We start from the raw sequence: 15,035 nt of genomic DNA, 5'->3' as shown, positions 1-15,035 counted from the left end.
ATTCAAATTTTATGAATAATTAGTGTAAACAAAAACATTTTTCCCATTGCTTTGATAAACCTGACTCAACAAGCACTCCAAATTCCAATGGTGGCGTCGTGAGATAAAAACACATCGAATGTAGTATTTAAGTTGTATAAAATAATTTTTTTCTTGGATATTATAATATTTGGTGATACAGTTGAAGTTATGTTAATTTCATACAAGGTATGAAAATAAAGAAATTACAAAATGCCTTCAGAATAAGGCTAAATTCTGTTGGGTTTATATTTTATATTTTTCACATATATGGGTTATGGTTATAGTCATTGAGAGATTGTGGTTCTATATGGTTATATGACATTAGTCTTACACATATAAAACATTTGACACTAGTTTTACACCAACAAAACCTTAAGGCTTGTTTTTTTTTTCATATGGTATATTTCCCTTCAAGTGTACGAGTGACCCCTTTTTGTTATGGTTATGATTATGCGATCAGTCACTCCGAACCATCAGCTCTGATACCACTAATGAGTTTGTATATATATTTTTTCACATATATGAGTTATGGTTATAGTCATTGGGAAATTGTGGTTCTATATGGTTATATGACATTAATCTTACACATATAAGACATTTGATAGCAGTTTTACACCAAAACCTTAAGGCCATGGTATTATGGGTCTTTATTCTTATATAGTATTTAACTTTGTTTATTTTACCCAATGTGGAACTTTGACTCTTTTTGACTTACACTTGGACTACTCCAACAAATTCCAATAGTGGCCTCATGAAAAAAAAAACACATCGAAAATAGCATTTGAGTTGCATAAAATATTTTCTTGGATATTATAGTGTTTGTTGATGTAGATGAAGTTATGTTAATCTCATACAAGATGTGAAAATAAAAAAAAATTACAAAACACCTTTAAAATAAGGTCAAATTCCAACAGTAGCTTCGTGAGATAAAAACGCATAAAAAATAGTATTTGAGTTGTATAAAATATTTTCTTGGATATTTTAATATTTGTTGATGCATCTGAAGTTATGTTAATCTCATACAAGATGTAAAAATAAAGAAATATTACAAAACACCTTCAATAAAAGGCCAAAATTGGCAAATCTAAAAACAGGTATAATAATATATCATAGAAAAGACTTTTAATAAATCTTAAAGATAACTATCTAATCTTTGAACAAAGTTCTTAAACATTTAAAATTACTAAACTAAATCTAACTATCAACTTCTAAATTCTTATATTTAGAAAGAAAATATTTTGCCCATATTTTCTAAACTTATGGTAGTGCTTTTGAAACCAATGGCTATTTGTCAACAAAAATCTACAAAAGTAAATTGAAGATAAAATTATTACATATGAAAATTAATTAGGACATATGTATAAATGAGATATATCATATTATCTCATCCCAACCACTTTTATAATTGACTTCCACAATAGTTGTCATCCATTATATATGATGTAGTAGCAACATTCAAGCTACTAGTTTGCTTATTGCACTACACCATAGTTAAACTCATTAGGTAAATTATATAATAATAGATAGTACATGAATAATATAGTATTATAAATACCTTGAGTGCCATGTTATATGTTGAGTTGTGACACTTATAATAACATTTAATGTTAGAAAACATGACACTACATGTTCAAGATCAATGAAATAATAGAATTTTCTTAAAATAGACTTATGTATTTCCTATATTTTTCAATGCACTATGAAACTTTTTATGCAAGGAACAAATCCATGCAATGCGATACGATCTATATAACTAGTAACGGTTAATAACGACTAAATAAAAATTAGTTAATACATATTTAAAATGTTAAAATATAACTTATTAAATAAGGATCTTACTCAGTTATATATTTGGGAAGCGGTTTTAACATATATTTTTATCTACTACACTTTACCTTCAATTTCATTCACGAAATTAATTTCAGTTTTAAAATCTAATATTATTATTTTTAAAAAGATTTATAATTGTATTCGTATATTTTTTATTTTTAGCAATTAATTAATTGTTTATGCACATATTTATTTATCCTTTTTGTTTTATTAAATGTAATGATTTTTTATATTTATATTCAATTTTTTATTTACATATCTAAAGGTATTATTTTATATTCACATCCAATTTTTTACTTACAAATCAAAATGAATTTCAATTTAATAAATAAAATTTAATTATATTAAATTCTTTTAGAAGTCTATTACAATTCTCGACTTAAAATTTGACATAATAGGTTGTTTTAATGATTTTAACAGATGTAATTTTCGGATACAATTTTAGTATATTTTTATTCACAAGTTAAAGTAAATCAAGTTTAAAAATGTAATATTGCATTATTTAAAAATATTCCTAATTATATTTAATGCTATCTAATTATTTATTATATTTATGAGTTATTATATATATATATATATATATATATATGTTTATTAATTATGTTAACAATTCTATTGATGTTTCCATGTGCAAGTAAGTTGATAAGATGTCGAATTAGAAAATTACACGATATTTATATCTTTAACATTATTTTAATTTTTCTTATTTCTTTTTTATTAGTTAATTAATTGTTATATTTTGAAAACTTAAAAAAGTTTTTTCAAACGATAAATGTTATGGGCTTTACTAAGTCCTCCTACTGTTTCAAATCAAATCATTTAAACACTTATTTTTTTTCTTCTCCATTCACCCATTTGAAGAAACATATTTTTTTACAGTTTTGGATACCGTTGATCTTGCTAAGAAATCCAAATCACACATTTTTATAGGAACCACAGTACAACAACATCAAACTCCAACGTTAAAGGAAGTGCAGAAGCATCGATGGAAATTTTATTTCAGTCACCCATATCTTTAATTTGTATTTGTTGTTTCATACAATCTTCATTGGCCAAGTTGATGGATGGGTAGCTCAACTGAGTTATCTTGTCAGCTTTAAGGGTAATCATGAATTAGATTTGTAAAGATCCATTCCAGATCTATCTTAGATTCAATTGATCAAATTTTGTATCCAAATTCAGTTTTTCTACCGAATTAGTTTGAATTCTTTTTTAAGTCCAAGATATTTGAATTAAAATTTAAATTTAAATTTAAATTCAAATATTTAAATCAACTTCAAAATGTAAAATATATTTTTTATAAAAAAATTTGAATTAAATTTTCTAAAACTAAAAGTGAATTAGATAAAAAAATGAATTTTTTCTCATCCCTAACCAGTCACCACTGTAGGCATATAAGTAGGACTTTAGGTGACTACAAAAATGAAAAATGATATACAACTTATCTCACAACCATACATGACACTGACACTTTATTATTATTTTTTTTAGTTTTAATTGATTTCCACGGTGGCTATATTTGAAAGACATAAATGGTTTAGGCTTAAATATCTTTTTAGTCCTCATTTTCGTAATATTTATTGCGGATGATCCTCATTTTGACAGAATGTTTAAAATGGTCCTCATTTTTACTGAATGTTTAAAATGGTCCTCATTTTCGCAATTCGTGTTTTATTTGGTCCTTTTCTGTAACGCCGCTTAAATCATTAACGGAGCATTGGACATGTGGCACGGTTTGTATTAGGATGTGTTACGTGTACTGTACAGGTGTGGTAATTAGATATTTGGGGATGAATAAGTAAGCTAGGGTTTTGGTAAGGAATGTTTGGGCAGTTGGTGAGTTTTGGCAATCTTGTTCCTCCATTCCCAATTGATGTTGCTGCAGTATTCTTCTTCATGCAATCTTATTATATAGGTATAGGTATGTTACAGTCCCAATCTTCTTCCTTTACCTCTAGTTGTAATCGTTGGAGGCAACCGTGTTGTATCACTTCGTGCACTGTTGGTGGTTCAACGAGAAATGGATTAACTCCGATTTGTAGTTGCGGAGAGATGGCAGCTTTGAAGATGACAAGAACTCCAAAGAATATTGGTAGAAAATTTTGGGTACAATCTATTTTTATTTTTGTGTTAATAACAAATTGGTTTTAATTTTTGGTTTATTGATTTACAGAGTGGTGATTCCAATAATGTGGGCTGCAACTTTTTCAAATGGTGGTGTTGATGAAAAGGATGTCATCATCATGACACAAATGAGACAGATTAATGGATTTGGAGGAGTCATTGAAGGTTGCTGAGAAGAGGCTACAATTAGTAATAGGGTTCACTTGTGTTGTTATTGTATTATTCGTACTATTTATGTATAATCTTTTAAAGTCCAATCTGTTTTATACTATTGTTAAATGAAGAAATGAATTAGTTTGATTATGTTGATATTAGTTCCAACATGTTCAAAATGACATCTTAATCTGAGCATTGAAGTAAGTGATATTGATCTAAGCTTGGAAAAAATTAGATTGATCTAAGTCTAGAAGAAGTTAAATTCATAACATTAATTCATCCTCATCAAAATATGCACTACATCAATATTTGGCAAAAGTGAGATTGAACGAAGTTTAAGGAAAGTCAGAATGTAGTACATCAATAATGAATTCTACATCAGAAATTCCAAAAAATAACTAAGATGTTTGTAGCTGCTATAATGGCCTCCTCCTAATCTGTAATTTCATCCTAAACTGCTGAGATGGTTCTTCTGGTGTTGGTAGGTTCTTCTGGTCTTGGTAGTGGTGCTGGTCGACTCTCCACTTCATTCCTTGGTGGTTGAGTTATTTGAGTTTCAGCAGTTAGTGCAAACAAACCTCGAAATAGAATTACGAAAATCCTAACCCACGAGCAAACACAACCAGAAAACCTTAAAGCCACTTACCTTGTTGATGATGATTAACTGGAAAATTGAAATGAAGAGCGCAACTACAATCCAATGATGAAATGGCAAGTATTAGATGTTTCCTCTACAAATCCGAGCTCAAGAAAGACGAAGATGAAGAAATTTTCCTAATTGCAAAATTTCCCCTAAATTGGAAATTTAACGTTAATTAGTCATATGTACAGTACACGTAACACACCCTAATACAAATCGTGCCACCTGTACAATGCTTCGTTAATGATTTAAACGGCGTTACAGAAAAGGACCAAATAAAACACGAATTGCGAGAATGAGGATCATTCTTCGGTAAGAATGAGGACCATTTTAAACCTTTTGTCAAAATGAAGACCATCCGCAACAAACACTACGAAAATGAGGACCAAAAGGATATTTAAGCCAATGGTTTATAAGACAAATTTATTGAAAGAAAGCAATCTTCTGAAACTCTTTTTGAAGTGGTCTTCTTGAACTCGTCTTTGTCTTCATTAATGTCGCGTTAACTTCTTGAAGCGTTATTGTTGTTATGCATTGTAGTTGTACCGTTGAATCCGTTCTTTTTCTATGTCTTGAAACCCTTATTTTTGGATTGATGTTATGTTGAACCTTGATTATTGTTGATGTTGTAGAAGTCGCTTTTGTTGTAAGTCGTGTTCATCTTAGAATCCTTCTTTTCCAAAGGATGTTATACCTAGTGCGTCGATAGTGGAGGTAAGTTTTGAAATCCTTAAACCTAACTTAAATTTGATACTCTTTTTATAATGGGGATATTTATTTGATGCTCTATTTTCAATGAGGCTATTTATGGTGGATTTATTTAGTTAGTTCTCTGAATCTGTTAGGGACTTGGTGGTTGGTATTGTAAGGATGGTAATTGGTAGTTCTGTATATGTATGGGTTGCCATGTTTGTTGGTGTTTATTGGTGATTCCTTAGGAAGTGTGAAGTGATTCAAATTGTCATTTTTAGTCTTGGTTTCATTTTAGCGGTGGTGTTGCTCATAAGTTGCATAGGTTTTCTTTTAGTAGATTTAAATGCTTGTAGAGCACAAATGACATTCATTTATTGGCTTACTGAGTAAATGGTAATGCTAAATCAAAATATATGGTTAAGATGTATGAACTCATGTTATAGTATTTGAACATTACATATTCGTCTTAGTTAAAGTTGACTATGGATGATTTAGATTGTTAATAGTTTATATGTGCAAACCCATGGTATAATATTTTCACTTTACATATGGTTGTTAAAGTTAACCAAGTTGAGCAAGGATTACTTTGATTGCTTGGCTTATTGGGTAAATTATAAAGAGATATATGTGCCAAATCTTGAGTCAATAAATGTCAAACCATGGTATAATATTTGCACATTACATATCCATGTTATTGGTATGTTGACCATGTGTCATATTCTTTGCTTGAGTAAATTGGTTTTCCCATGATGTGCTCAATAATGTACATGTCAAATGATATACATGTCATTTTTCCTTTGAGGTTTCTTGATGTCATAAAATTCATCAGGTCATTCAAATGCACTACTTAACAACCTTCTTATGTTTGGTAATCTGACTAACATTAATTGTTTGCATGATGTATGGTGACATCAATTGACATCAATTTTTGAATACGGTATTGTATAATGGGTGATTATAGTGACGACAGTGATTGTGATGGTGATAGGTAGGCTAATACGAAGGTATGTGATGTATATTTTCAATTATTTTATATTTAAACAAAGTGAAGTGGTAACTTATAATGATAATTTTCTTGTAGACTTTTACCCATTCATGTCGGACGAAATACATTGGTTTATTAAATAACAAGTTAACTACTGAACAAAAGTCGCTTCTTGAAGGAACACCCTGTGGAAAGGACTTGTCAAAATTTCTAGGACACTTCTTAGGTTGTTAATTAGTTTGTGGATTGAAAGTAAGTAGGGTTTTAATAAGTAAGGAAGTTGTTGAATTTACTTTATTGGATGTATGTTTGGGAATGGGTTTAAGGGTGGATGGTGAGAGTATTGGTTTACAAAGCAATTGTAATCAATTATTTGATAAGAAAAGTGTTGATGTTAAGATGGTTTATCATCTTCTACTAGAACATAGTGAAGAGCTTAGTTTAGAGGATTTTTGTAGGCTTTATATTTTATTGGGAATATCTAAGTTATTATGTCCAAATCATAGTGGAAGAGTTTTCCCCATATTGTTTACGATTGTGGAAGACTTTGGTAGCCTTGAGAAATATAACTAGGGTGGTGTGGTTTATGATTACTTGGATGAGACCATATGCAATGCTTCTATGTTCTTAACAGATAAAGGAAACACCACTCACTTCCATATTGTTGGTTGGTGTATCTGTTACAAGTATTTGTTGTTCAATCTATTTGAATTATAAATTATTATTTTTACTTAATTTAACATGGTTGAGTACTTCCTTTGGTGTGAACTTCTTTATGTTTTGGTCGTTTGACCATTTTTTGATTCCAAAATCCAATGTTTGCAAGTCCATCATAGAGTTCCCTAGAATATTACATTAGATGGATATGAAAGTAGCAAAGGACAAAATTAAGAATTGTTTGAATAAGGACATGGTATGTTTAATTTCATAAGATTTTTGGATTGTGTTTTGGTTGGTAATATGAGTTGTTTAATATGTGAGTTTGTTTTCGTCAAACGTTGTAGGTTGTTATTGATGTTGGTGTGTCCAACTTTGAGCTTTGTCAATTGTTTGTTAAGGAAGCTTTTCAAAAATATGGTACAACATTTGAGGAAGAAGAACAAGAGTATGAACAATTAAGACAAGTTGTTGTGGAACAAGAAGCAGTGATTATTGAACTAAGGAAATCAATGGAAGAGTCCAAAAAATTGATGTCCTTAAGGAGGAATCATCAGTTGAAATAGTAGGGTGAAGTCCAAGTTTCTGAAAGTGGGGAAGACCATGTTATTTGAATTTTTTTAAAATACTATTGAACATGTTAACTAGGTTAAGGAAAACGTGGACACAATTGTTGAAGACACTGACCAATGCCAAAGCAGTAATTTGTATCACCAATTGAGGGATCAACCAAGGAAACGTTTCAAGAGTCAATCCATAGGAACTCCGTTTTTCACTAACGCGAGGAGGAAGGGCCAAAATTAGAACAATATTAATTATTGAATTTTGCATGGCTTTGTTTGCCAACCTACCCATGTTGATATTTATGTTTTTGCATGTGTTAAGACTATGACACATTAGTAGTTGTGTGTTTATTTTTTTAATTATGAATTAATTATAAATAAGTTGAACTGATATTACGATGATGTTGATGTCATTACTTTTATTGGAAACCAATACTTGGTTTAAACCAAGTTTAGGAGATAATTCTTTTTTCAATTGTAGTTTTCACAATGGAAACCAATACTTGGTTTACAATAAATGGGATGGGGGTGGGGTTTCTAAATGGAAGCGTGAGAGTTTGAGAATTTTTTAGAGTGAAGAAGAAAGGGGTTTTCTTGGAAAGAGAATGGAGTAAGGGTGAGAGAGTGGAAATTTTTCACAGTGAAAAGAAAAGGGGTTCTGTTTCAAAATGTTTCAAAGAATGTGGTAAGGTGAGAGAGTGAGAATTTTTCAGCCCACGCGTGAAAGTGAGCTTCCACTCTCATCTACTACATTATTCAGCTTTTAATTAAATTCAAAAAAAAAAATGGAATGTGTCAGGACACATAAAATGGTAAGCGAAGTAGTCAAAATTAGTAATCATTTGACTATTTTCCTATAATAGGATAGAAGTTTTTTTGCTAATAGTTAAATAGTAACAGGATTAATAAAGTAATATTACAATACTTTTAAGGCTAAGGCTGAGAAATATGGGAAGATTTTACTCATGAGATGCCGAAGTTCAATGATGCTAATACTCACAACTCATGACTTGGCCAATGCTTTGTTTCACCAACGCAGTAATATTTTCTAAGAGAAAATGAGTTTAGGGAGTCCGAATATCCAAAAAACAGAAAATGGAATCACAAAAACTACTATTACTCTTAATAGTATCAATTTCTTTATCAGAAAACAAATTATATAAATGTAATAGGTACAAGTGGTACCATCCAAATGCATAGAAGCTATTTATACACCAGACACTATTGGGTTGAATTTAGTCACGAAAAGCCTATTTTATTTCATATGATCCTTAACTTGACAGTGTAGAACGATGCTTACACAACCCTTCACAGCACATTTATCGAACCTTCATAGCAGTGTAGTACTGAAGAAAGAAATGTCGGATGGCTTCCTCAACCACCCGTATCAGCCTTAGAAAACATAAGGCTACTTAATTCCTACACGGAAAAACCAAGCTCTGAACATAATCATAAGAGAAAAGAGACTGTTTGTTCTCGTTATAAATTTCGCGAACCTTTATTCTATTGTCTCTGATATTGAACAAGGTAAATTCTGCTTGCAAACCTGTATCTGCAAGCAGCACAACATCATCTTTCTCACGGATACAAATTATTTCCGTGTAATGTCGACAGCAATAACAAGTTGAAGGACGATTCTTATAATTCAGCAACTTTGACCAAGATTTTTCATCACTGAAGTCCCTCTTTAGCCACACAAAAAAATTATCATCATGATGATGAGAAAGACACAAACAACCATTCAAAACCTTAAGCTCAGTGTCAAAAGGAGGGACTTCTAAAATGCCATCTGGCATAGAAAAATAACTACAAGTCTTCTTCTTTAGATCGTAACAAAATATTTCTAACTCGTTCATTTTAGTTCCTCCTCGTTCATCATCACTACAGCGGGATTTGGGATATACTAACCAATTTAAAGTCCCACTCACAAAAGCACCACAAGTTCCATGACTTTGAAGCCCAATCATAGGGGCAACAGCATCACAAGTTAAAGTATTTCTCCAACAAGTATCTCCTAAACAACAAACTCTTACTTCCAGTTTCTGCGATTGATTCTTATTATTATCCAATAGCACAACTTGGTAGGTGTCATTCCATTCATCATACCCAAATCCAAACATGAAAGGATGTTTATAATCGCTGAGATTAAGACGAATATGTGGAGAGTCTTTAGTCATGACCCTTGTTGTTGGATTCCCAATCCGAAACCAGTATTCTTTAAATTTATCTTCAATACAAGAATCTTGTAAGCATACCAAGCCGTTGCAGGCACCCAAGATAGCGTAACTGCGGTTGAATGGGAGATGTTTGTGATGTAAAGTTTCAAGGGTGGATGATGGGTTGTCAAGTAAATCTTGTACAGGACAAACTATGGCATAATCCCTTCTTTTGTCCCAGACTTCAAAGGTCAATAGGATGTGAGTGTTTTTTGAAGACCTTTGAAGGTGAAGTTTCACAAATGCAGGATCTGTGACAAGATGGTGGAACCATCTTGAAACGCACTTGAATCGCAGGAGATCCTTCACAGGAAGCCACGACAAAATTTCCATGATCATATCTTGGGAGAGAACACAACTATTCTGAGGAGAAGACATTGATGCAGAAAAACTTACTCTACGTGCAAATATTTAACTGAGAAAGAAAAAGAAGTGCATATTGAAGAATGGAGAAACAGGAAGTAAAACAAGTGATCACAATGAAGATGAAAAGTTGTTGCATGCTGCAAAATTTTATAGACAGAATGTCGACCCCACACGCATTCAATTTTCTCAAGAAGATGAAGAAATACGATTGAAAATGATAATATCACACCCTACAAATTTTAACAAATTACATTAATATTTTTTACTACTAAATTTTGACAATTTTCTCTTCTAACATAAAGTATTATTTTTTAAGTGATTTTTGAATATTAAAAATAAAAAAAAATAAAAATAGAAAACTAATTAAAAAATAACACATAAAATTGTAAGAAAAAGTTATCAAAATTTAATAGTCAAAAATTTGTTTTCCTTTACAGATCACTGGTTTATTTGAACAATACAACATTATACTAATCACTTTTGTCCATCGTTCTTTTTTTCTATTTTCTGAAAAAATAAAGAGATCTAAAAGAACCTCTTTCCCACTTTTAACTTTTTCTTTAATAATTCATTTCATATATCTTTTTCCCAGAAGCACACAAAAAAAATATTCTGTTAAAACTCGGAAATAAAAGTGGTTTAAAAAGGAAGAAAAATTCCATGGTAAGAAGTTGCTTTGAGATGTTTAAATCTGTTGGTCCCACACGCTTTCACTAAATGTTTAATACAAACGACCATTTAATGTTAACTGCATACCAATACAAACGTTCCAATTTATGTCATTATTAGACTATTCAATACAAATAGACTGCATTAATTTCGATAACTAATGCTTTTAAAGAAATACTCAATTAAAACAACTATTGAAAGTTTTAAGAAAGAATATTTTCTTCTTCCCACACAAAATTCAAAGCTTGTATTTGTTTTTGAGAATTTAAGAAAGAATGTTTTCCTCTTTCCACACAAAATTCAAAGCTTGTGTTTGTGTTTGAAAATGAATTTAGGAAGTAAATTAATAGATTTGAAGATGATGAGAGTAAAAGTGGTGTTGCTTAGATTTAAGGGAAAAATAGTAAATGAAGGAAAATAAGATGAAAGTTTATAAAGTTCAATAAATAATGAGATATGTTTGATAAATTAAAACATATGTTTTAATTAATAAAAATGAAAGATTATATTTTACATTTTGACATAAAAGTAGTTTAAAGTAAAAATGTAATTAATGTAAATTATGTTATAATAAAATGAGTTATAATTTAAAATTGATGAAATTAAATTCAAATAAAATAAAATTGGTAGAAATTAAGTTGAAATAGATCGTAGATACAGTACTAAAAATTCTCATATTACATGAGAATTTTTATGTGAATTTTTTTGCAAATTTGTTAAAACAATTTGTAAGAAAAAACTTTTTTTTGTTATTTTTTATTATTAGAATCTTAATTGACAACCTTCGTGGGTAATTATTTCTTACAAAATTATAAAATTCGCAAGTATTTCTTATAAAATTTGTTGCGAAAAATGTTTTATACAAAATATTTTACAAAAAAATTGGCAACAATTTTCTACAATTTTTTTTATAACAAAATTTGTAAGTATTTCCTGTAAAAAAAAAAATAAAACAAAATTAGGAGGAAATATAAGTTTTTTTAGTAGTGATATATAATTTAAATAAATTATTATTATTATTACAATAATAATTAATAATAATATAATAATTATTGTTATTATTAGTATTATTATTGTAATAATAATAATTATTAGTATTATTATTGTAATAATAATAATTATTATTATTATTATTAGTATTATTATTATTTATGTATAGTGGAAAAGTAAAAAAGAATTGAGAATAAAATGGTATTTATGCACACACAATATTCACCCTCATCATGCTATAGTAAACAACTGGAAGCTCAATAATTTATATGATTTGTTTTGTATATGTGACGAGAAAAAAATTACATCTATTTAATTAATTATTTTTTATTTTTATAAATCAATCTTAAGGAAAAAAAAAGTTCAATATTAAATTAATTACCATTTAAATAACATGTCAAATGATTGCATATAATATATCAATCACAAAAATTATTTTTTATCATTAATTACTCTTTTATCATTATTTTACCATTAACTGTATTTTAGAATATATATATATATAATAGAATTTTTATATTCTCTCTGTATATAATTTCTGTTTTTCCTTCTATTATATTTTAAAATTAAATAAATTATGTAAATTTATCATATATTAAAAGTAATTATATATATATATATATATATATATATATATATATATATATATATATATATATATATATATATATATATATATATATATATATATATATATATATATATATATATATATATATATATATATATATATATATATACACACACACACACACACAAAAACTAATCATATATTAGATTAGAAGTAACTTTAGAACATATTACAATTTACTAATTTATTTTAACAACACAATATATTACAATCTATTTACTTTTTTTCTATACGAATACAATATTTTTATTTTCTAAAAAAAAATACAAAATTACAGTGTGTTTGCAATAATAATAATAATAATATATAAATAAATTTGCCTATTTAATATATATATATATATATATATCATATTTATATTTTACTCCTAATTATATTTTAAATTTTAAAAATTTATTCAATCCTTAAAAGAAATCATATGAATATCAATTATATGAGTAATTCTATAAAAAAAATTATATGACAAAATTTTGGATTTGTCATATTAGAGTTACTCATATATTATTCATTATAAATATTTTATGTTAATTATTTGTTTGTATCCTCTATAAGTTACCATGTTATATCTATAGTACTTCATATCAATTATAAGAGACACAAAATAGTTGTTTCCTATCCTCTCATTGTCTATTATTCCTTTTATCATTTATTCTTCTTCTTTTTTCTGTTATTAGCTTTATTTTATAACAATATTATTATTTTTAAACAATAAAAATATTCGTTTTGTTTATTTTTTAAATGATAATACTCTGAAAATAAAGAAAAGAATATATTATTTTACTTATTCAAAAATTGTATTCATATATTGTATTTCATTAATTATTTTCAACATTAAAAAAATGTAAAAAATATGTACTTTTTGTCTATATGTACGAAATATTTATTTTCAAAATCATAATTTAAAAATATAATAAAAATAGATAATAGCAAACAAATGATGCACAAATTTAAACACATAATTACTTAAACCGTAAAGTATATCATCCGTCCCCGCATATTTTATAGTAAAGTTTTTGTTTATACGTGTATATTAAAGATTCACGGACTAATACATTTACTAATGATCAATACAATTTACTAACAAAGAAAAATTAAATAATTAAAAAAAAAACTTTGCTTTCAAATTAAAAGTTTTTTTTTTGTATTTTATAATATGATTTTTATTTAAAACTAAAATTCATAAATTTTAAAAAATGGATAATTTAAATATTTTCAAAATTAAAAGAAAAAAATTGTGTTGACTCGGTGAACTGAGAATTCTTATATTACTTGATGGATATATAAGGTTTTTCTAATAAATGGGTTGGCTGGTAAGAAGATGCATGGAAACATCTATAATATCGGTATTGGTAAACAAAGCCTTACTTAGGAATTTCAACTAAAAAGAGGGTTGAAATCTAGGATTGAGATGTTTTAATCTCTTTATCCATCTCAAAAATTTAATTTGATCTCTTAATGTTTTAAAAAGTCTATTTTATTGTTGTTCAAAAATTAAATTAATAATGTTAGAAACCATTATTCTAATTAAAAAAATCTATTTTATTGTTATTAAAAAATTAAACAAATAATGTTAGAAACCATTATTCTATCAGAATATATGACAAAAGTCTCAATTTTTCATGAGTGAAAATCATAATGTATTGCATAATTTAAAAATTCATTCTAAATTATGTAATTTTCAAAATATAGTATGAATTACGTACATATTACATTCTACAATTTCAAATTCGTAATACGTCTCTAAACTGATTAATCTAGAAAAATATATGACGAATTATACAATTTTGAATTTATTTTTGAATTATGCAATATACTAATGAATTTTTATTACATAATAATTTGAAAATTGGTTATATATTTTGAGATCCAAACACTATTTGAATAATCTTAAATGCAGTTTTATATCATGTAAGTTGAAATGTAACACTATTCACAGTTCGGCCCTAAAATCCTATGGTATTTCTAAATTTTTGTTCATTCGTGTTGGTGTAGACATATTTCTAGTATGTATATGTTGCTGACTTAGTTTTTATATCATAGGTAAATTTCATCTTTTCAATTCTACTTTTTTGTTTTATAGATTGTGTTAACTGTCCAATCACTTACATTTTGAAATTAACGAAATTTAATATTTTATAATTACAAATTTGAGAATGGTTCTAGAAATATTGATTTAATCTTTAACTAAACTATTAATCAGAAAGTTGGAATTAATTACAACTTTACAAAAATGGTAAAATTGGACAAGTGTTCATCGTTCTCATGTGGGAGAATTTCTAAGAAGAGTGGTGAAAATGAGAAAGTAAAGTTAACCAAAAATAGAAGATGAAACCATTGACAGCAAACCTTCATAGCAGTGTTGAATTAAGGAAAGAAATGGCTATTCTATTGTATCTGATGATGTTGTACCAAATAAAATGGTTTGTATATCTGTTTGCACAACATCATCATTCTCACGCATCAAGTTATGTGGAAAGGAGTACCGGAGACTGCA

General features: G+C 27.8%; 1 protein-coding gene across 1 annotated transcript; it reads right to left on the bottom strand.

Annotated features, from left to right (window-relative positions):
* Positions 1 to 8,858: 8,858 nt before the first annotated feature.
* On the bottom strand, positions 8,859 to 10,383 carry LOC114190276 (F-box/kelch-repeat protein At3g23880-like). The gene has a single exon (XM_028079095.2). The coding sequence runs from the start codon at positions 10,261 to 10,263 to the stop codon at positions 9,082 to 9,084; it is 1,182 nt and encodes a 393-aa protein (XP_027934896.2). The 5' UTR covers positions 10,264 to 10,383; the 3' UTR covers positions 8,859 to 9,081.
* Between the last annotated feature and the right edge of the window lie 4,652 nt (positions 10,384 to 15,035).

Source organism: Vigna unguiculata, chromosome 7 (assembly GCF_037176805.1).
Source record: "Vigna unguiculata cultivar grain cowpea cultivar isolate G323 ecotype 2 chromosome 7, ASM3717680v1, whole genome shotgun sequence".
NCBI lineage: Eukaryota > Viridiplantae > Streptophyta > Magnoliopsida > Fabales > Fabaceae > Vigna > Vigna unguiculata.
This window is presented reverse-complemented; position numbering and strand designations above follow the sequence as displayed.

Bases quoted from the DNA above. Each gene is read 5' to 3' on its own strand.
- LOC114190276 (XM_028079095.2), bottom strand. From the start codon at position 10,263: ATGTCTTCTCCTCAGAATAGTTGTGTTCTCTCCCAAGATATGATCATG.